The sequence below is a fragment of the Eucyclogobius newberryi genome, unplaced genomic scaffold (assembly GCF_026437365.1).
Source record: "Eucyclogobius newberryi isolate DKJ021-1_F unplaced genomic scaffold, fEucNew1.0.hap1 SCAF_12, whole genome shotgun sequence".
NCBI classification, from domain to species: Eukaryota; Metazoa; Chordata; class Actinopteri; order Gobiiformes; family Gobiidae; genus Eucyclogobius; species Eucyclogobius newberryi.
Window position 1 is genome coordinate 20896374 of NW_027315746.1, and position 23417 is coordinate 20919790.

The following is a 23417-nucleotide window of genomic DNA, read 5'->3' on the forward strand; positions in this document are numbered from 1 at the left end:
CAAACTCATTACACTTGGATGTGGAAATTAGTTCTAACGGCAGCTGAGCTGGAGCGTTTGTTAATCTGTTTATTATGTTGATTATTTCAGAAAAATATCCTTTCCTAGTTCTACATAAAATTAGGTTGTACATGTACAACTTCTCTCTGTAAATCTCTTTTTGAACCTGAAGCTTTGACTTGGGCCATTTCCGTTCGGTCCGACGGCACTCTGTGCCCTGACCGAATCATAATTTCTCCATGGCGCCTTCTGCTTATTTTTAACCATTTTAACCTTCATAGGGACAATGCTGTCCAGAACATTCAAAACACTAGATGCATCAGAGTTCAACAAATCATTTACATTAGAACATGGGACATTTTCAATGTATATCATTTCCATAAATAGTGCTCCTGTGCTGCCAAAGTTTTATGTTAATCTAGTTACAGTTTGAGAAGAAATACTTGAAAAATACAGGAAGTAGAGCTGAGTTCTACACCAGAATACATCTCCCAAGTTAGAGACAACTGGAATTTTTTTCTGACAGTTTAAACAATCATGTAACAAAATAAACGTGTTATCAGGTATTAGCATTTGTCAAATCATAACTATCCATCCATCCATTTTCTACCGCTTGTTCCCTTTCGGGGTCACGGGTGACTGGAGCCTATCCCAGTGACTTCGGGCCTTAGGCGGGGTACACCCTGGACAGTGGCCAACTTGTCGCAGGGCCAACACAGAGACATAGACATTACAGACAGTTCACTCTCACATTCATTCACTAAGGCCAATTTTTTTTAGAGTTACCAATTTTTACCTAACACATGCATGTCTTTGGACGGTGGGAGGAAGCCGGAGAACCCGGAGAGAACCCACGGTAACACGAGGAGGACATGCAGACTCCACCCAGAGAGATCATGTGATGTTGGTCTCTCAAATCATAACTATTGTATGTTATACATTGATCTTTTCCTTTGTTTACAATCTGGTTGCTAGGTAACAGTTGTGGAATTACCTCTACCTTGTTGGCCATGTCCAATCAAGCTGTAACATTAGAACTGGACCAACATTGCCAAACTTAAGTAAAACAGCCAAGATGTTTTGTAACATCTTAAATATAATCATATTTCCTTAATTTTACAGAAAAGTGTAGTCCAACCTGTCATATGCACTCAAATTAAATTAATATTTCTCTAAGACAGACGCTGTAGAGCAGGAGTGTCCAAAACTTTTTCACAGAGGGCCGTATTTTAAACTTATACGGAGCAGAGGGCCCCAAAAACAATGTTGAATTTGTCAGATGACAAACTGAATCAGTCAAAATGTTGCATTTGACAGTGTTTTGATGGGCCTCAACACCTTTAATAAGACACCTTCAAAATGCTTGAATTATTCAAATTTTACGGCAAAAAGTACTTTTTGGTGTTCGGACCAACTTGGCCCTCCGGCTTAATATTGGTCTGAGGGCCGCATTTGGCCCCCGGGCCGCAGTTTGGACATGCCTGCTGTAAGGCAAACAGTATGAACAGATTGGAGCAAAGATGAATTCTCTAACCAGAGTAACTGTCAACCTCTTTATATATTTTTTTGCCATTTCTCATCATAACAAAATTGCAAGGTCTAAAACATAGGTTCAAAATCCCCACCAATGTCATGTCAAGTTTGTAATTTAAATCCATCACTCGTCAGTGCAATCCTTCATTCATCCTAAAGTACCATAATCACCTGACAATTCCAAAAAGAGCATCAGCTACAGCCCAAATACTGCTGTTATTTTTCAACTTAAGCACACTGCAGCTTTCACTTCCCCTCAGAATTAGCATACTTTAATCTCAGAGTTTTGTAAGGCTTGCTTCGTTATGCTGCCCTTGAACGTACACAGCATGCTGAACAGCTCTGGGACACCATTCTTCTGCTGACTGCGCTCTTTGACCACTTAGGAATTTGTGCTAAACTCACTGCACGGCAAAAACATAGTAGTCAGAGATTAAACCCAAGATATTTTCTCTTTGACGCATCAAACTAGTCCATACCTCTTCAAACAAGATTAAAGGTTAGCAATTAAAAAGTGTAAGTTTGAGAAAATATTCAACCACAGCGTTTCTATGGCAACAGCAAGAGTGAGCCATAGAGTCTGTCAGCCTGAGAATTACATTTCACAGCTCAGTGCATTGCGGTGTCTACGCTGAGCTTTTATTAGTGTGTCTATGTGTAAGGGCCGTAGTAGAGTCATGATGATTTGAGTCTGAGTCACACTCAAGTATTCCTTCTTTGAGTCCAAGTCACTTAGGATCAAGTCAGGTCAAGTTCTGAGGTCTCACAGTGCAAGTCCAAGTCAGCGTCATTAAAATTAAGTTAAAATTAACTCTGATTCCGAGTCAAGTTCAAAGTCATTAGTTATTATTTGCATCAATTAGTTATTGTTTGCATCAATCAGTTATTGTTTGCATCAAGTCAAACAATAACTTATAGTATACAAATCTACAACAACTGATACCAAACCAGGATCTGCTGTTGTCACATGTCAAACCATTTGCAGTAAATCTAAGGGAATAATCAGTAACACTGGAAGGAAGAAAGGCACGGTTTGTTCAATAAACCCACTTTACAGTTACAGATTTGAAAGTTGAAGTTACCGTAAATTGCTGTATTTTCTGAGGAAACATTTTCGAGGCAGATTTTAGATTACAGTAGTGTGCTTTGCTGCTTACCTACCTCCCATTGTGCTCTACATTGCTAGCTCACTTCTTTTCGTTCTCACACAGGCACAGTGCTCATTAGCTTTCTGTCAGCTCATGTTCTTGTCTTCACTCCCTAGCTCTGCTCTTATCCAGGTCCTTACTTTTTAACATTTTGTCAACATTACGTTGCAGTTTTGGTGTGAGCAGAGTAAAGTCGCTCGTTTCCTATGAGTGACTACAATGGGAAGGTTCTAGGATCCATTTTCCGTTATGTGAGATGAAAGTGAGAATTAGGGGTGGGCAATATGCCGCAAAAAAAAAAAAAAACATATCTTGATTTTGTAGACCTGTGATCATGATATTTCTATTTGTTTTTTTTAACCACATACTGCCCAGAACTAGTGGGAATTGAGTTCATCTGCCTGACTGCTGGGAAATAAACACACTGGAATCGTGATTACCAACATAGAGGGAGAGAGAGAGTGAAAATATAACTGCAACTCTGGGACAAACATGTATTGATGTTGGAGAAGCATAGTTGCAGCAGTGGGGCTGTATATTGGCCAGGCTTTTAGATAGGGGGCCGTATTTCCGTAGTTTGGATGGGGTATTTTGAAATGTGAAATGTGGATGGGCATTTTCGAGTGCATGGACGGGGTCATTTTATTAATAAATCTTAGAAAAAAAGGGAATATAATCATTAAATCGGGCCGAAAGCTTTTGACAGTAGTTTGCCATTACAGTTTACTGTTTACAAGTGAAAATTTGCATGCTGTGCGCTGATTGGTCGACGAAATTTGTGTGCTTGGCTCTGATTGGCTGCCGAGCCGTGGTCCGGAGAATGCCGAAGCCCGCCGACGGCGCACGGCGTTAAATTTAATTTTATTTATTTTTATTTACTTTATTTTGTAAAAGCGTCGGAAAATACGCCGCGATACGCATTGGCTTTCCATAACCTTTAATACTTAAAAATGTTTTAAGTACTTTTTATTAGTCCAGAGAATGCCGAAGCTACTCGTATTTCGCCTAGTCGGCCCTCATACCCCCGGACAAAATTATTTGGACGGGGTGTGTTCAAATCCTATCTAAAAGCCTGGTATTGGCCAGAACCTGATGATAAATAATACAAAGCACACTAGCACAGTCCCAGTTCTAATTTGATGACCAAGCAAAAATCACAAATATTTCAATTGATCAAAAAACAGATAAATAAAGCCACTAAATACAACAAACGGTAAATAAAAAATAAATAGGCAAAACAATGAAAACTGAAAGGGGCAGTTCTGCTGTTGATCAAAATCTTTAAAAAAAAAAAATCACACTATCAGGACCAACTGTTGGCAAATGTCAAACATTTTTCTTTTCTTCTCACTGTGTTATTGCTACTGTTGGTTGGGTGCAGAGTGACAGGTCATATTTGATCATCCTGAGAGTTAAGAGGTCAAGTGTAAGAACAAAATTACCACTGTGCTCAGCAGAAGGTTCTAATGTCTTCCATTCCCATATTAAGGCTCACACTATATAAATGTATAACAGAAAACCAATGTATACTCTATACTTCAATTTACACAATATTTCAAAAATACATCTAAAATCCTGGAGTTTTGATTGGACTCTCAGAAATGTCCGGAGCACAACTGAAGACGTCTGTGTGTACTCCTGAGTGTCCTCTGAGCATGTACAGCGCACTCCAAAGACATTACAATAGGTATTTAACTGCACTGGATGTGCTCCCGTCTTCAGGCTCATTGGTACAATGTTAACAGACGGCCCGGAGCGTATTCCAGTAGGTCTATGACTACAAGTCTGCCTGGGATGACAAAACTCTGGACTGATCACGGTGACTATTTAGGATTCTGGGAATGCATTAGGTAAGTGAGCGTTACTTGTGCACTGTTTAATTAGTTCTGTTTTCACGTTTCAAAACAGTAAAAATCAGATACAGCACCTTTAACGTATAACTTTAATATGTTCTTGATTTTCAACAAAAAAAGCTTGAAAATAATGTACACACCACACTGTACTGAAGGACCCCTTGTCCCAGGTTGCAGCTTTTCGGCTTCTTTACCTGCATGTAGACTGAGACCAGAATAGCTTGACTGTTACAGACAAAATTGATCGACTGTATTCAGAATCCTTTTCTTTTAATCATGACTGATGGCTGAGTTTTTCCCACAGGAGACATAGTCAGGAGAATATCTTGCTCTTTTGGATAATCCTGTGAATGAAGTTTAAGGTAATGACTAGAGACTGTGATGTCCATCTGCAAAGCCTGCATTGTGAGATCAGCCTCAGTTCCTTTGAAGGGATTCAAATCCTCCCATCTGCGCCCCAAACGCACTCTCTGATCCAGCTTTAATACTTCCTCCTGTCAGAGGAAAACACCAAGACCATCCAGCCATTCAGTCAGACATGTGCATGTGAGCCACTGTCTGTCAGCCAGCATCCCTGACTCACCGTCTGTGTAATGCCTTTGTTTACTTCCACAATCAAACTTAAGCTTTTGGAATTAAAGCCTTCTTTAACGTGGGAGTTTACAAAAGAAATACCATCTGTGTGATTTAAATTTAGGATGCATCATATCTCTTGCTGTGACAGTAGTTATAGGAAACAGGAGGCATGTAATTATTGTTCTCTTTTGTAAACATAAATATGGCTATCTGGACACAGCCATACAGTATATAGTTATTCAGGGATGTTCTGTTTAATGTCGCTCTACTCTCACACGGACACATGGAACTGGATTATTCAACTGAAACTGTCACAACCTGACAATGACAATGAATTGACTGTGAACGTGAAAGGCCAGAACCCGACTTACAACAAACATGTCCTCTTGAGCTGCTTCCATTAAAATAAATGACTAATGCACTGTGACATCCCTCTGCATTCACAGCATCATTAATGTTTAAAGGACAAAAATGACAGTCTGTTCATAAAAGCATCTCATGAATGAGCTCACGCAAACACTCTTGTCTTACTGTGTCAAGGTCAAGCATGGCTAATGGCCAAAACACTGTTATTGTCACATTGACACAGTGGTGGTTAGTGCTGCAGTCAGCAGCTGGAGGGCACTCAGTGATGGATAACTGATGGTCTGTGGACGAGCTGAAAATGTAAAGTGCCTCTATTACCCATTTCACTGCAGTCACACTCATTTACAGATCAACTCCTGTGGGAGTGTCGCAGCACAGAGCGACACTGCCACAGGAGTACTTCTCTGAGCACCATCTGAAGCTAGAACATGTGCACAGTCGGTTTTGTAATTTGTAATATTTTAAAAGCACTTATTGTCCAAGTCAAGTATTCCGAAGATCATAGGTCTCTGTGATTCTAAGTAAAAAATAATAATATTACAGTATATTACTGATTAAATTAGCCAAGTAGTGCAACCACAAGTTTTTATATGTTGCCTTCTTTTAGAACAACTTGTGATGTTTTCAGATTGTATTAACGAATGATTATAAACATTACCTGGAACAGAGTTTGATGAATGAAAGTTGCAGTCTGCTGGGACATAGTCCAAGGAGACTTCTCCTCCACCATGAGCGCGTCCAGCGTGGCCTTCTCCAGCACCACGTCAAAGGAGGCGTCCGGGAAAGAGAGCTGGCGAACATCCATCTGCTGCCAGGTCATCCCGGGACTGTCCCTGTACCTGGCGCTCATGGCACTGATGCACACTGACGAATAATCAATGTTGGTGATGGAATGATATCCTGCACTGTACATGTCACCACTCATGCTGCTGTTTCCACATCCTACAGAAAACACAAAAGGAGGATTTAGTACATTTGATCTGTATATTGGCAAGAATAATGTCGTTCCAACAGTATTAAGAGCAAAGACATGGGATTCACTTACAATTAAACATATCTATTTCAGCATATTTTCCATCTCTTAACTCATGGCTCACGACTCCACCACAGTTCTAACTTCTAACCTGTCCATCCACCCATAACACACCACTGCTTGTCAATGTTTTTGTGGTCTTTCTTGTGTTATGTTCTTTTCATTTTTTCTCATCTCATGTACATCATTTGCATGTTTTAAATGTTGATTCTATTGGCTGACACTATTAATATGAATTAAAAAATAAGAAATAGAATAATAAAGCGGTCTTACCCCCGAAGCCTTGAGTCTAGACACTGGTGCAGAGGTGGTTAGTCCTCAGTATGTTACTCACACACATATTAAGACACCTTACCTTTTGCTTCTACCAGGATTATATTAAGTACAGTACCAATACTCTTCCTTAAATGTACGGTAGTAAATGTTTTGGTTCCTGCTCCCAATATAAGTGAGTATATTTTGACAATCTTAAATGCTTTAAACCTTTGTGTTTCTTGCACCGCTCCTTCAAATATGATTATGTCGCTCAGTTGTCTTTTTGCATTTCCATTTCCATTCAGTTGAAAAACATTTTTTACATCCATAGAATGACTCTCCAATGACGTTTATTTTTGAGTAATTTATTGGCATTTTCTTGGAAAAGAGAAGGCAACGAAGATGATGCAGAGTAAAATGAAGCCAGAATTTCTCTAGTCACTTGGGTGAGATTTTTTTCAGTCTGATTACTCCATACTCCAATCCATATGTCAGAAAGTATGAGCAAGCAGGAAGTGATCAATACAGCAACAGAATGTCATTTAAGTGCCATGGTAATCTGTCTGTGACTGCCTCCAGTATTTTATGAGCGTATGAGTGTCCACACTGCATCTTATTGAGTAGCAAGCAGAGACACAGTGTGTGATGCCAGATGAGATGAGGTACAGACTGCTCAAAAGGCAGTGACTTGTAGAAGTAGGAGGAAATATTTTAGGCCAACCCTATTTGAAGCCAGGAACCCAGATAGCAATAAAATTCACAAATGTTTAGAAAAAGACTGTATACTTTCAAACCAACGATGGAATGAAGGGCTCTAAATCCCCCAGAACAGCTGGCTTCCAATGATGTCAGACCTCTTTTATTACGCTGGAGAATGCCTCACTGGAATTTAGCAGCAAGTTGTGTACAAACTGCATATAATAGCACATTTGAGAGAAAAAAAAATAATTGCTTAGCCCCAACTCAAAAAGGAAAACTAGCACAAGAATCTCACACTGTTATGTCCTCAGGCAGGTCACTACAACATGACCCTGTGTATGAACGTACGATTAAAAGGCCAGTCCGTCCCACAGCAGCTTTGGCCATCGAAGCAGCTTACGGCGAGTGTAAAGGACGGGTGAAGGATTTATCTATTAAAATGTGCAACTTTAACAATGTAGAATGTATGTAACTAATGCATTGTTAGCTCACTCTTATACATCTTTGTACAATCGTTTTAATTTCCCACCTTGCATGTCAACACCTCGGTTCATGCTAACTATGTCACATGGCTTTCCATCCTGCCTATTTTAATTGTATTATATTAAACACATTTCCTACAGGTATCACTTAGTTTTAAAAAAAAGTGTGTCAGCGCATGGTGCCAACAGTAAATTAAAGATGGTTTTGCCAGCCTTCATAAGCCTCCATCTTGCATATTGCACAGATCTTATGCCTGTGAAGTGTAATAGGAGGGGCTGTGATTTCCTGCACCGACACCTTTGCTGTTAACGTGTGGCTGCTGCTTGTTATCACCTTACTGCTTTCACTAATTACCAACTCTCCAAAGCTAGAAATGAGTGTGGAAGACTCATGTAGTTAGAAGCCTCACACGCTAAACAACACATGGGTACTATTTTGATTTGCTTCTGTGTTAATGTTGTTTATCCAAAAGGTTCTATGGTACGATCACTCTGAGCAGGTCTTTTTTTTTGTACCAGCACAGTTTAGCGGTTGGTGCTGGACTCAAACTGATTAAATTTCAACAACCTTGAGAACAAATAATAACTGAGTTTTGGTCAATAAAAGAAAATTATCAAAATAAGAAATGTGAAAACCATCTATCAGTCAAAATAAATGATCACGTTTTATAATGGGTGCAATGTTGATTTTTAGTTCAGAGGATGTGTCTCTCTCTCTCTCAGTGCTGCCCCCTGAAATCCGGGGGCGAGCGAGCCGGACATTGTTTACAAAGGGATCTCCCTGCTGACACAGCTCCGAGTGTGTTTGGATTTTCCATGGAGGAATGGAAGGAGTGTCACATGACAGCCCATTCCTTGGGGTTGTCGCCACAATTTTAGTTGCCAGGCTGTCACCAAGGATATTATTTCTATTTTTACTCTGTGACATCAGCTCATCAGCTGGCGGCCCCTGTGACCTCTGATCTTTGTACACGGATGTACTCATAGCACACCTGCACACTCTGAAGTACCTGTATAGCACTAAGAATCCCACATTTTAAATAGTACAGCTTAAGAAGGTAAAAGCTACATTTTATATAGCATTTTCTAGTAATGTACCCCATCACTGAGTTTAAAATGGCCAATATTTTGCTCATTACAAACTCAGTAACGCGAGTTACAAGACGTACATTTAACCAGGTACCTGGACTTGTCCAAGCGGCCTGTGCACTTTGTGAGCGAGGCTCGTGACATCAAACCTGCTCCAGCGCTTCTGCTCCTCACTGTGCTCTTTACGTGGGCACTTCCTGTCCCACATCCAGTGCAAACGCTTAGCGACTCGTTTGTTGAAGTTTTTTCATAACGTGTGCCAAGCGGCTGTAATTTTCATGAGGCGCTGTTGATCTGAGCAGAGTGTTTTGGCACTAAATATTTAAAATGCTTGTATCAGTTAAGTGCAAGTGAAAGTTGATTTACAGCAGTGTTTCTCAAACTGTGGGGGACACAGAGAGTTTAAAGTCATTATAAAGGCTATATTTATGAATATATGAATGGACAGTTTTGATAAAATACAGTAGACAGCCAGTTCTATGATTACTGGAAAATACAGTGTTACTTACAATATGAAGAAAATTGGGAACTACAAAAGTAACTCAAAAGTAATGTGAGGAGTGTAACTCAGTTAATTTTTTTGGGACAGTAATATTGTAATACAAATATATAACTTTTTTAGCTTTGTAACTAGTAATATATAACATATTACAATGTCAAGTAACTTGCCTAACACTGACAATATCACAATATTTTGGGTTTTGTTACTTTGAAGAGGCAATGGTTTTAGATGCACGCTGGAGAGACTATGTCTCTCGGCTGGCCTGGGAACGCTTCGGGATCCCCCCGGAGGAGTTAGAGGAAGTGTCTGGGGAGGAGGAAGTCTGGGAGTCCCTGCTCAGACTGCTGCCCCCGCGACCCGGCCCCGGATAAGCGGCAGAAAATGGATGGATGAATGGTTTTAGATGTTTTAATTATTGTAAATCAATTTCAGAAAAGAAAAACTAAACTAATACTATAATAATTAAACATGAAGTGGGGTGTGTTGAAAGCTCCTCTTGCTCCTTCTTAAACAGATAGTCTGGTGGAGCGGTGGAGACAGAGCCTAAAGTTAGACGTGTCATATCACTTCTGCTGCTAACTCTGTGTGTGAAAGTGCATACATGTGTGATGGAAAATCAGAGCCCCGTCTTATAAAGATTCACAGGACTCATCCCAAATCCACAAAAACAAACTGCTTTTATCCATTTAAGACCTATGTAAACAGAGTTAGTCTGTTTATACTGTAAGTCGATCGGTTCATCAAAGGAAGCTGTCAAGGCTAAAAGGAATACAAGCCCCTCATGGACAGGACCTAAAAGGATGATTTAGTTTCCTTGAGACACCTGATACACATACACAACATGGGACAACAGATTCAGATAAACTTTTTCTGAAAACACTATTGATTGTAAGTTTTGCATTCAATATCACAGTTTAAAAAAAGGCTCATTATGTTTTAGATAATGCATTTTTAAAATTATATTCTTGAATTAAACTGTAACATTAGAACAATTGCAAAAATCAAATCAAACATAACTAGCATAACATAAAATAAATATTTTTATAGAAATTAACTTAATATCTACATAAACAATACTAGCTTAACATGTTATTGGGTGATCTTAAGATTTTATACTGACAATACTGCTTCATGTCATTGTTTGCAATAGAACTGAAACCATTAAAGACATTTTGCAATCTAGTCTGTTATCAGCCATGAACAGTGTGACCTTTGCACTATCAAATGGCCTCACTCACATAAACAACCCCTCCAGCACTCCTTGTATGGTCAGGACGGGGGAGGGGCACTGAGTGGGGAACCCCTGCCAGAGTGCAAATATCAAAGCCTCTAGCTGTGAGCCCGGCCAAGCTCAGCAGTGGAAACTCCATGATGTCACAAGCACGCAGGACATTCACTCACATCCCAGATAGATTTAGACACATTAAGGAAGTGTACGGGGGCCAGGGCTGCTGAAAGATGCAACAACAAACGGCCCACTGTCCCCCCTGATTGCGGGCTAACCCAGAATGAATCAATGCCACACTGGGTCTTCTCAAAATTCAGCCACAATGCCAACATTTTGAAGATGCATTATGTGTGTTCTGCAGAGTATTAAGGCAATAAACCTTTTTCTGATTCGGATTCTGCTACACAGAGTAAAACATTTTATTGCAATCATATTAAGATATAGTTACAGTATAATCAATACAAGATAGTAGTAAATATACTAGCACAAAGATACAGAAAATAAAAAAGCAATTACATTAATATAAAAAAATTGGAATTAAAGTGACAGTGCGTGAGTTAATGAGCACACATATTGACGGTAATGACTCTGGATAGTTTGATACTGGGCCTTGTTTTAACCAATTAGATCTCGCCTTTTCGCTTGCGTCCTATGCATACGACTAATTATGCATCATAATTGCTATGACAGGCGTTCCTTGAGTTTTAAGCACACGCTCAGACAAAATAACATGACTCATGCAAACTGAGTACAGTTTATGCAGATTCTAACTTTCCATCCCATATCTACTATAAAGGGAAGGACTACACCGAAGTCTAGTCTACTAAAATAAGAATATTTTCAGATATTTTTCATTGTCAAATTTTTTGATGCATTAGGGCAAACAAGAAAAAAACAAGGAGAATGGGAAATCAATAAAGCCAACCATCACCAAATATTGATACAAAACCGTATACATTTGCATTTCCATATGTCTTGCCTTCACTAATCATTGCGTAGGAAAGACTACTAAAGGAAAGAAGCACTGGTCAAAGCTGCGGTACAAAATGTATCAAAGCAAGTACGATTGATAATGTTTTGGTGAAGTTCCCAGCTTGCACCAGATTTAGATATAAAAGTACTTATTTAGGCCATTTTCTAGACAGTGGTTTCAGACCCTTTCACTACAGACACGTCACACAAGTTGCATCAGTGATGCAGCCAGAGGAAAATCTTGAGTTTCCGGCTAATTGTGCCGCTCCTCAAGTCCCCTCCTCCTACACTCTCACAGTATCTTTGGTTATGTAACCAGCATATGAGATAATTAGTGTAAGTATAATTAAGCATGTGCCTGTATCTGTGCCTGCTTGATGGACTCTCATATGGCGAATATTTGGAAGGACTCCACTGTATGAATGTACCTCTCAGATGGGCTCCAAGCTAGGAGAATTTGGCTAGGAAGAACATGCTTATAAAAAACAACAGCTGATGATAACTGCTCATCAGTAAGTTACATAAAGAACATGCACAAAATCCTATGTTGTTTGTGGTCTATAAAATATTATGCTTTATTGAGTACAGATAGCACAATCCAAAAGGAAGACGGTTCAGATTAAACCCTGCTCAGTCAGTTATGTGCTTGTTATCTTTGCTCTGTTACAGATCATTTAAATTATCTACAAACCCAAGTCAGAAATCAATTGCTTTGAAAATGATCGGTTGTAGATTAAGAAAAATGTTTTATTATACATTTTTTGTTTAAATAAATACAACAATATTCCATGGCTTACTGGCTGGAGGCCAAGACAAACAGCTGTGCTTGTCAACAGCTTCCCCGCTTACTCCCCTTGAAATTCATTAAAGCAGTGCTGAGTCATTTGCAGAGTTACCAAATGTATTTTTCCATCACGCTGCTGGAGCGCAAAATATGTGCTTCAGAATGTCTGATTTGCAGTCCTGGCAGCCCTCGTGAGAACCAGTTTGGATTGAGATTAGCACAAGTTACATTAAGTTTGTCATCTTTGGACAGCATTTAGAAGAGTACGGAGGGACATGGCCAGGCTCTCAGAGTTGTATCTATTACGTCAAAGACTTTGTGGCTCAATACGTTTCAGCTTCCTGTTTATATATATATAAATATAATCATTATATTATAATAATATAATATAAAATGTTCTGCCACTGACGGAGGGTAGGTGAATTTCTGCAATTTAGTCATACATTATGATTGTATAGTTACAACTTTCTAAGATTCAAATGGGACCATTATTTTTTTTGTAAAACTTACTGGCACAGTTGGGGTCAGAAGATTCTAGAATGTGATGATGTCATACTCACGCACTGGGGCAAGAGCCATTTTTCATATTGATCACATTGTACTTTGCCAGGAGCGTTACCACTGCTGCGTCAAAGCGTCCAATTTACATTCAAAGTCTAAGAGGACGAGCATTTTTGAGGCACGTTTTGAGCATTTTTGAGGCGCGAATCCTGCGTTTTGAGCGTTGGACACGGAGCGTCAGGGGTGTTTGAGCGACAAATCAGAGCTACCCAAGTACACGCCAGTACTTAGGTATTTCATTATCCGGAAGAAGGACCAAAACAAACCCCGCACTGGTGAAAAATCTGCCGCTGTACCGATTGAAAACATGAAATGCATTGTGGGGAATGTAGGCATCACTCAACACTTATTTGAAGTGTGAAGAAAAGCATGTGGTGAAGTGCAGATCAAAACATTCTATGAGTTGGAACACCCTGCACACTTCAGCGACACGTCGTGAACACGCATTTGAAGCGTGCAAGTGTGGGTTTAAGACAGGGCCTATTATATTTAGAACATTTCTGTATTGACAGTGTGGTCACCAGGCAACTCCTGCAAGCTAGGTTTAGAACGGTTTTCAATGCAGTAAATGTGCAAACAAATAAAAAACATTTTAGCAGAATGCCAATAGTAGTGATCTGCTGTATACTAATTTACATAATTTAGAATTACATTACACTGGAACAACTTGTTTTGTTTTATATAATGATGCCATTATGAGGGGGAAATTGGTGGATGAATTGCCCCACAAACATAAGTGTGTGACAAAATGACAGGGCTTCTATAAAAAAAAATTATAATAATAGAAATGTCCTCTTTTGAAGAATTGCTTAAGCTCTGACAATAAACATTTTACACCAAAATTAAACTAAGATTAAACCAATGATGCTGTAAACTGGATCAAACCTGAACTAAAACAGGTGAACAAGGGTTATAGCAATGTTTGAAAACCCCAGATCAAGACACTCGCAATGTTTAGTCCAGTCTTTAGGACTTTCCTGTTTGGTTTTGTCTAAATTCCAGGTGAGAATGTCTTGGTCCGGACAGATCCATGTCTGGAACTGTAATGTGAACGCGAAGGTTTAGACTAAATCCAGGAAATGACACATGTTCAATCACACATAGACAAGCAAACATGGAGGACAAAAGGGGGAGAAAGAGCCTGGAGTGGTTAAGGGTGTCAGAAATGCAGGTCCGCAATTTTTATCTATATATATTCATTCATTTACCACTAGAACTACAAGTCCCATAAGCCTTTGCAGCATACGCCCTTACCCATACTGCTCATGCTGCTGCACTATAATGTATAATATTTGAATCTGATAGGTCAAAGCGTCACAACAAGCCGAGAAATCTAACTGTTGTTCAATCCAGTCAGAGAAATGCACAAACTTCTTCTCCGTCCTCAAATGCACAAACTTCTTCTATGTCTACATTATTAAAAAACAAAATAATCTGTAAATATGTTAACATAGGCCAAAGTACGCCTATCGGCATTGCCATGTTTGTTTGTTTAGGTTCGTCCTTTTGCCTTTTGTCAAAACTCTGCCAGTTTGTGAAACAAATATTGCGAGAATTCTTCCGGCTGACCAGCTTAGCTGATCACACTCCAAACTTTACACACTTGATTGAGCAGAGAGGTATGGGAAAACACGTGGATGAGGAAAAACTGACAAACGTCAGAGCTATGCTGAAAGTGGCACTAATGCGGAGCTAACGAGAAAACAAACTTCTATGACGACAGCTCAGTGAGAAAAACACCCAAACAAGTGCAAAAACCGTAGAGATCAGGAGCTAAGGGTAAAAACGTTTTACACAGGTCAGGGTGTAATAAAGCATTAAGGTGACAAAGGGAAGCTGCTGTGAGCTCTGAGTCCTCTGTCCACACTAATGTGGCTGATGAATACAATCAGGCTACATGAAAAGTTATTGTTCATGACTAAGCTTAAGCTACTAAATCTCTAAAAGATAGTAAGCTCATTATGAGTTTGATAGCAGCAACAGTCAACAGGTCATAAATCACATCATAAGTCCATATTCATGCACCAATCTGCTAATGCATGAATATGGACCAAATATTGTCTTTAACATGCTGCAGATTGGTGCAAAAGGATGTCCAAAAATAACTGTTACTATATAAAGCTATTACATTTTTTTCATATGAATTTTACATTATGTTTGGCCCGTGACACACACTGAACGTCCGAAATTTGGCCTCTGGGTTGAACACTACAGTAAAGTATTGTACCGCTTTGGCACAGTGGAGTCCGACGCTTTCATCAAGCTTCAAATAAACAAAGTTAGGCAACTGGACAAATAACTACAAACAAAGCTGCCATAATGCAGTGTGGCTGTTGATAAGTAAAATAACCGTATATCTGATTGGTCCTTTTTCCAATCGGTGTCTTTTAGCCAATCACCGTCAAAGATGCCTCTTCCTGCAAAAGATTTACTTTCTAAAACAAAGAAAACACTGTTCATTTGATTATACTCCATGTTGACAAGACGTACTCCCGTTGTCATGATGACAGACAGATCCAGAGAAAGTCTGATAGTTGGAACTTCAGGTGTGAAAGCAATAGTCCATGAACAAAAAACACTTTTTAACGTTTAAGTCTGGACCTTGATGTGTGGAGTAAAAAAAACTAAATCAATCTCTATAATAAGATGTGAAGTTTTCCAACAGATAGTTACTGGTCTACAGTATATGCAAATACCAATGTTGCCTGACCTTGGGGTGATTATACGCGGTATGGATCGGGTTTTACAGATGAGTGCAGGCGCAGCGGGCTTAATGGCTGACCAAGCATATCGATCAGAGCGGAAGGAAATAGCATGCCTTTGCGCAGTCACAGTTTTGCCGGTGTCTGCTCAGAGGTGAGTTAGTCCTCTGCTTGCCGTTCCCCTTGGACCCTGCAACAATAGCCATCCATAACTGTCCAGCTGTGGTCATCCTGCCCCAAGAGACATAGCAGGTGTGATGGATCAGGGAAAGATCCTTAGAAGTCATTAATTGGATATGTAAACATGAAGTAGTCTGTGAATTGATAGTAGATTTTACAGTATAATTTTGGCAATGAATGCTAAAATACTACATCTGATTTATTCATTATTTTTTCCACGCAACTGTTTTTTTTTTAGGTTTTTAAAAAAGATCATATGAATTTAGGTATTTTTTCAATCGTTTCAGTTTTTGTGGCAGAAAACAGAATTTACTCCTGATCAATTCAGTGTTTCAAGCATATTAAATTCTGATTGTATGCCCCATTATGAATCACTTATTTCATAGCATTGGTTGGCCTAGTCATTAGACTTTTAGACAATGTTAAGTTAAATTGCTAAATTTGTGAAAGTAAATGTCAGTCTGCTACCAGAAAGTCCTAATCCTGCTCTGCTCTCGTCTCACTGTGAGAGAGGTTGATTTATTCAGAGTCCGTCTCAGATCATGATCATTTGGGGACTCCTGTGCTACAGCAAAAATTAAATGAATAAAAAAAATATTGTTCAAAGAGTTCAAATGCATAGACCTCATTCAAGATTCTTCAATTTGATGTTTACTACACGGCAAACCAGAAATCAAAATTCACCGTGTGAACAGTGATACTCTCCTCCCAGAACCAAACATGTCCGATCTCTACCTTGGATGTCTGACCTTTTTGCTAGAAGCTCCGACAGAGGGCTGCTCTAATAGGAAGTCCATATATAGTCAGTAGTGCGACAGCTGCGACGTTACGAAAATACCTGCAGAGCCAGGATAAGAGAGGACCATCAAAGGCTATGAATGATAGTGTTGTGGAAGGGAATGTTGAGTTTGTTAAGTGCTGTGCTAAGTAGAGCTACTAGGATTAATGTTTCCCTGATCCCTGATTTGAGAATTTAAATCAGTCTTCACAGAGAGGAAGTAATCCAAAAACGCTACGGAACATGCTGGTCAACATAAATGTCCAATTCAGTCCAAAATTTGTGCATTTTCAGATTAAGTCAGAATGTAATTTTTTAGTAATTTGTGTCTATGGAAAGAGTTTTGAGGTCAAAATACATAGTTCTAAAAATTAAATGTGATAGCAATGGAAAAAACTGTCTGCAGTGCCTTGCTAATTTCAGTCCGATATTTTTGAGCAACAGGACCATCCCAAAACACATGGTAATGGTTCGCCTACTGGCTGCCACAGTTTCTAAAGCAGTTAGCATTTCATTGTGAATAATGGGAACTTAGAAATGTGTTATGAAAAAACATGACACTTTTGTGGTCCTCTACTGGGCTGTACAGTACATACACTTTCCCACTCTTCATCTGTCAAAACAAGGTTACCTTCTCTTTCCCATTTTGCTTTAATATATTTTGGGGAGTAGCTGTCCAGATTAATTCAGTTATATAATTTAGATATTATTCCCCTTGAAAGTTCAGATTTTCCGAAAAAATTTAGTCAGAGGGTTACAGTGGTTGTTGCTTTTTTAAATGTCTTGGTTAAAGTAACTCCTTATTTGTAAATGCTCCGAGTCAAATTATTCTTTCAACATATGAAAGCTTTTCATATGATTTTGATGACTTTTACAACCTGGTGGAAAACCTTTCTACTTTTTGTTAATCCAGACCTTAAATCTCTGATCTGTGCGTTAGGTGCTGAAATTTAATCATAATCAGTTTAACAATATTCTCAATATTTGTCATTCATTTTTCATTCACCATTACAGCAATTCTCTGATTTGAGCTGAAAAAAGCATTTTTTCTGACAAAGTAAACCCCAGCACCACCTGGTTGTAAGACTGGTCTTAAATTGCGTCCGATTTAAATCTGAAAGTTAAGACCAATTTATAGTTACGACTAGTGCACCAGAAGGACTTAAGCCATTTGGGTGCTGCGCCCAGGTGTAGCTTTACGCCCAGGCGTAAGTCCAGCTACAACATGACAGAAGTGCGGGCAGGGGCCAATAAACAGAGCAGCGGCATGTGACCGCGGTCAGACGTGAACAGCAAGTCCGACGGGCCCCGGAGCTAGCAGCTAGCTCTAGCTTGCTGGGAGGCAGGTTTTAATCTGGGGTTAAAATCTGTTTTAGATTGTTTGGATGTCAAAAGATTTTTTTTTTTTTTTTTTTTAAAGGGACTTAAGGGAAATGGATTGTTTTTAGTGCAAAATTGGCATCAAAAATTTATGCAGCCTGGCTAGCCCAACATAATAATCCCCAGAATCTTTTTTCAAGTGTGACCTGGGCCAAGTGAAATGCAGCATACATCATAAAAAACAAACTTATACACATTTACACTAAACGTACCCATACAAGAACCTTATTTTAGTTTATTGATACAAAGATAAAATAATTTATCCTGTAAAATGGGGATATCCAGCCATAATGTAAATTTTCACAACTGCATATATCACAGATCAGGAGTAAAAAAATTTACAATTTCACAACAGCATATGTCACAGATCAGGAGTAAAAAACAAAGGTAGTGTGTACTCATTTGTGTAGATGATGTCACACCCTGATTGACCCTAAGGGAAGGTTCAGAGTCCTCTGATGACACTAGAGCTCATTTCCCAGATTACAAACTGTCTTATCTTTGGTTACAGAGGCTGAGCTACCATTACAATGGCAACAGGGAGCGTGTTCCCCATTGAAAAGAAAAGTAGTCGTAAATATTGTTGAAAAATTAAAATTCATATTTTTCAATCAAGTTTTAATTGTTCTGATGGGTATAGGTACCTGCAACTGTTGGCCTACTAAGGATAATGCACAGCAAATTCACCCTTTGCTCGCATTTTTGAGCCAGTAATATCTAGGTCTGACTCAAAAACATTTTTTTTCCAGATTAAAGTGTAAACAGCGCAAAATACTTTTCTATAAGCTGCTCTAAGTCTTGATAGTCGAACAACTAGAACACCAAATCAGCTGGGAATCTTCCAAACTTCAGTCCCTCTCCTCGCCTCCACTGAGCTCTTGCTGGAAAATGCATTAGTAACCAGATTAAAACCCTAAAAATCAGCCAGGGATGGTGCAGAGCTAGAATGGGGGCAGAGGGAATTTAAAGGTCTGACTTGGTTAATGTCTGCAGACAAAAAAATTAGTTACATCACCAGAAGTCAGAGGTTCATAGTGTAATCATGACACAAATGAGAGGAGGAGCATCCACAGATGGTGGGACCAACCAGCGACTGAAGATGAGGGCAGCATGGGCTGAATATTAAACTATATATGAAGTGATTCTGAACAAAATGTTGAGCAATGTGTAATAGCCACATCACAAAACCACATAATATGAACATTGCTCACCATAGTATTGTTTCAATCTCATAAAAGGTAATAGTTTTAAGTACTGGTAAGTTGGTGAAAAGCTTGTGCTTTGAGTTAGAATATTTAATAGTTGTGGTCCAGAAGTAATGTTTTGAAAATTATAATTCAACCAAAATTTGTTACCATTAGTTTAACTGTAAGGGCTTTTTTGGGTTTAGAAAGTTCAACCTAACATTCTACAAATTTCAAAGTCAAAAACGGCTTCATTGTGACGGCTTCTTAGCTTGCGTTATCTTCATACGGGACAGTCTTGTCACATGTTTTAACTAAGACACTCTACACTTACGCTAATAATACAAATTATAAAAAAATTCTATCACTAACCAACCAATGAAAACATTTAAAAGACTAGGTCCCAGTCAATAATGTTTTTTCTGGGATAGGGTTTGTGGGATAAGACTCAGGCTCAGAGCACCATGACAACATCAGGTTTTCTTGGAATAGCAGCTCCTCCGCCTACATCCGCCCATTTCTGATTTATATTATGCAACCTGCACAACAGACTCCAAACGGGAGCAAGATGAGCGGGAAGTCAGTGTTACAAGGCTAAAAGGTATAAAAGCAAGCAAGAAAACCAGTTAGAAGTGGACCGGCCCTGCAGACCCACGTGCAGGGAAAACAAATAAAGTTGGCTTAAATACAGCAATAATTTAGGCAGCATAAATAAACAGATATTTGAGGATGCACACACAGTTGATGGCAATTATCCCTTTCATCAAAGAGTCACGAGGCGAGCAAACATCTACTTAATGGACAGCTTAATGTGACAGGAACCACATTAGTCTTCTAAGCATAATGCACGGCAAGGCAGGCCAAATGCGACTGAGGGTGCACGTGCAGTGAACTCAAGTTTGGCTCACCTGCTCATGGGTGCATAGGCTGGTGTAAAAGCTGACCAGTGACGTTTAGTCCAAACTACAGAGAGATGTATAATGTGAGGAGGAAAAGAATGGTGAGGAGAAAATATTCAAGGATTTGTTTTGGCCCATAGGCTGCAAGCGGTTCAGATCTGTAGTAGATTAGTTTCTGTTTCTCCTTAGATGTTTTCTCCGCTTGATGCCAATGATTTGACCATTCTCAGACATAGTGACACCTTTTCCATGACCACGGGGTCAGAAATGGGAAGCCTCTCACTGCATCAGTTGGGTTTAAATACCATGCAGCAATTATCCAGTAGGGGGCTCGGACCTAGTTGAATTCAAATTGCGACTTTTTTTTTGGACAGGCAGTATACGAGTTTCTGGGACTTATTACAAAAAAACAGCGGCATTTACAGAATAATCAGTGTATGGTCTTGTATAATAAAATCTTGAGACTGATCCTCAAAACATTTGCAGTCATGTCTTACCTTTATGATTTGTTTCTGGATACAGCGTAACTTATTAAGAGAAATAAAAATAGGCGGAAAAATGAAGCATCCTTCCACTGAATCAAGGACTTTTAAGTGCGTCTCCGATTTGACTTCTCTTTATGTATTAACAAGTCTTGGCCATTTCAGAGTTAATCTGTTCATCCAGCACCTGTCACTTTAAACTTTTTCTACACCTATTGACCCAGGGAAGCACTTACGTCCAGTACCATGTCTTCTGGACAGAGCAAGTGTGGACTTGCCTTTGGCTAATGAACGCAATTTCGTCATTTGCTGCAATTTCTTCTACCTAATTGCGATGCAGCGCTACACCAGGCGAGAAACTCTGCAGCAACTCTGCAGTCAAATGTCAAATCTGTATGGGATTCAAAATGTGGAAAATCTAAGGCCGTTGAAATATTGATTATCAATTTAAAAGTAAATATTGTATCTTTTAAATGGGAAAAGATCCTCCTGTATATAACAGGAAGCTGAAATCTAGGAATAGGATGATGACTAATAATACAGCATGTAAAGATAATGACAAAGAAGACATGTTTTTTTATATTTAATAAACTTTCCCATACATGAATCATTATTTTGTATTTTGTTCATTGTAACCCGTAATAGTCAACAACAAAGATAGACTTGAAACAGCAGAACTGATTTTCTTCTGCTCGCGCTGCATATTTTGTGGCATTTCACTGTAGAAAGCAGTTTTAGGGGGGTAGGTGAAAACACATTATTCACATGCATGGCTCAATCAAAATCCAACTCTGATTAAACTCCTGATGAAAGAGAATAATTTCAACATTAAAAACCCATTAACGTGTACTTTGCATAATATGTCTCCTTTAAGGATTTGGGATGATGCATGAGTGATACAATCTGCCAAAAATCATGAGGCCTGGGCATGCTCTAGTCTAGTCTACAGAGGGAATTACTGCAATCTCAGAGCGCACAGAGTTTTCAGCTCACACAGTTTCAATTATAAAAATAATATAAGGTGAACATCATTTCTTGTAAAATGTGCAAAAAAAAAACATTTGTTGTGAATACATTTCAGAGAAATGTTCTACTGCTACATGTTATTAAATAAAAAATAAATTGTACTGCGAACTTGGCAACCATGGCAACAACACAAAAATTCACTCTGCAGTGTTTTGTCTCACTGTGCTTATCCAAGATGGTGTATTCCACTGTCATGTCTTGCACTTGTTTTTAAAACTTGATGCCTAAAGTGTAAGGCCAAGGCACAACAAAGTATGGCACACCATCTGGGTCCTATATGCCCTGTACAGGCTAATATAGGCCATGCATACACATTCTTTTTATGCTCTAACTGCACCACAGGACAATGCTTCAGTCAAAAGTGAGACCTAAAAATACATACAAAATAATGAAGCATCTAAAATGCCAAATAAGAATCTATATATTTACATTAAAGGTAGTTATCCACAGGGGATGAAATAAGTCTTCACATGTGCAGTACATATATGTGGTCAGGATCTCTCAAAAACTACACTTTGCAAACCAGCATTTATGTCAGAAGGTTTTTACACAATATCAGACTGATGAGATCTTTCAATTAATATTTTTGTTGAGTGTATGAAAAATCTTTTAATGATGAATGGAAATGAGCGGAGAGTCATGCTGCTGATTGTGTGTTATTGTGAGCTATTTTCATTTGTAATAGTATTACAAATTGTGCAATAAGAAGTTCTGCGGCCTACTAAACTTTTGTTGTACACCTGGCCTATTCTATTTAGGGCATTGCAATGTGTTGAATTTTAAAATAAAGATGGAGATTCAATAATTTTCATCATCAGTAAAATGTTGTTGCACTTTAATCGAGAGGTCAAAAGCCAATAATCCGTTTGTACTTTCTGTATTCACAAAGTCATTTCAGAAAGCAGAGATGAGACAGAGGAGAGTGATGGAGTAGTAGTCATTCAGTATTCAGCAGAGGCTCGGTGTAGGACAAAAAGGGCATTAATACGTCTGGAGGCATGGGTCTATTGGTCTGTGCCAGCAGAATCGCAAGCAGCATTATGTAATAACAAAGGCCATTACCTTGTCTGAAAACAAACTGTTCAAGTTTCACTGGACACTAAATATGGGAGAGTAATGTTTTTTAAAGATAGGACAATGTTATGTGCATATATTTCTGATAAAAGATGATTTTTTCCCCCCATGAACTGGTTTAGGTACCAAGGGTAACTTGGTGAAATTCTAATCTTTAGGAAATTATATATTTATTTACACAATGTAATTAAAGCTGTTTACATATAGTGTTTTATCTATTATACTAAATTCACTTTCTAAGCTTTCTACCATGTTATGATGTCAAATCATTAAAAAATATACCTAATGTTGTGTTTCAAAAACCTTCTGTTACTAATCTCCATCAGTTCGTCCTAATATAAAAAACCTCAACTTTCGTTGTGTTATTGTCTATACATTGTTTAAATTCTTCCAGTGCTAATGTTGCCTCCATAAATCAGCTTAGCCACTATACCGCAAACAGACATTGATTTTTCACTAGATATAATCTGCTTTCTTTACCCGATGATGACATATATTGGCAGCTTCACTTCTGTTACTCTAGCCCAGCGGGCTTTCATTCACACTTGCAAAAGACAACAGATCAAATTTGGGATTCAATTGGGATTACGTACACCCAGAACCAGGACAAGAAATGGACCCAAACAAGTTT

The 23417-nt window shown here is 38.8% G+C and overlaps 1 protein-coding gene across 1 annotated transcript in view; it reads right to left on the reverse strand.

The window, feature by feature from the left end:
• The window catches only part of ece2a (endothelin converting enzyme 2a), a 64656-nt gene that overhangs the window by 30370 nt on the left and 10869 nt on the right, over nucleotides 1–23417 (reverse strand). Inside the window, exon 3 of the mRNA XM_072441416.1 lies at nucleotides 6135–6418. Within this exon, the coding sequence (XP_072297517.1) occupies nucleotides 6135–6418 (284 nt within the window). The remainder of the gene's footprint in view (nucleotides 1–6134; nucleotides 6419–23417) is intronic.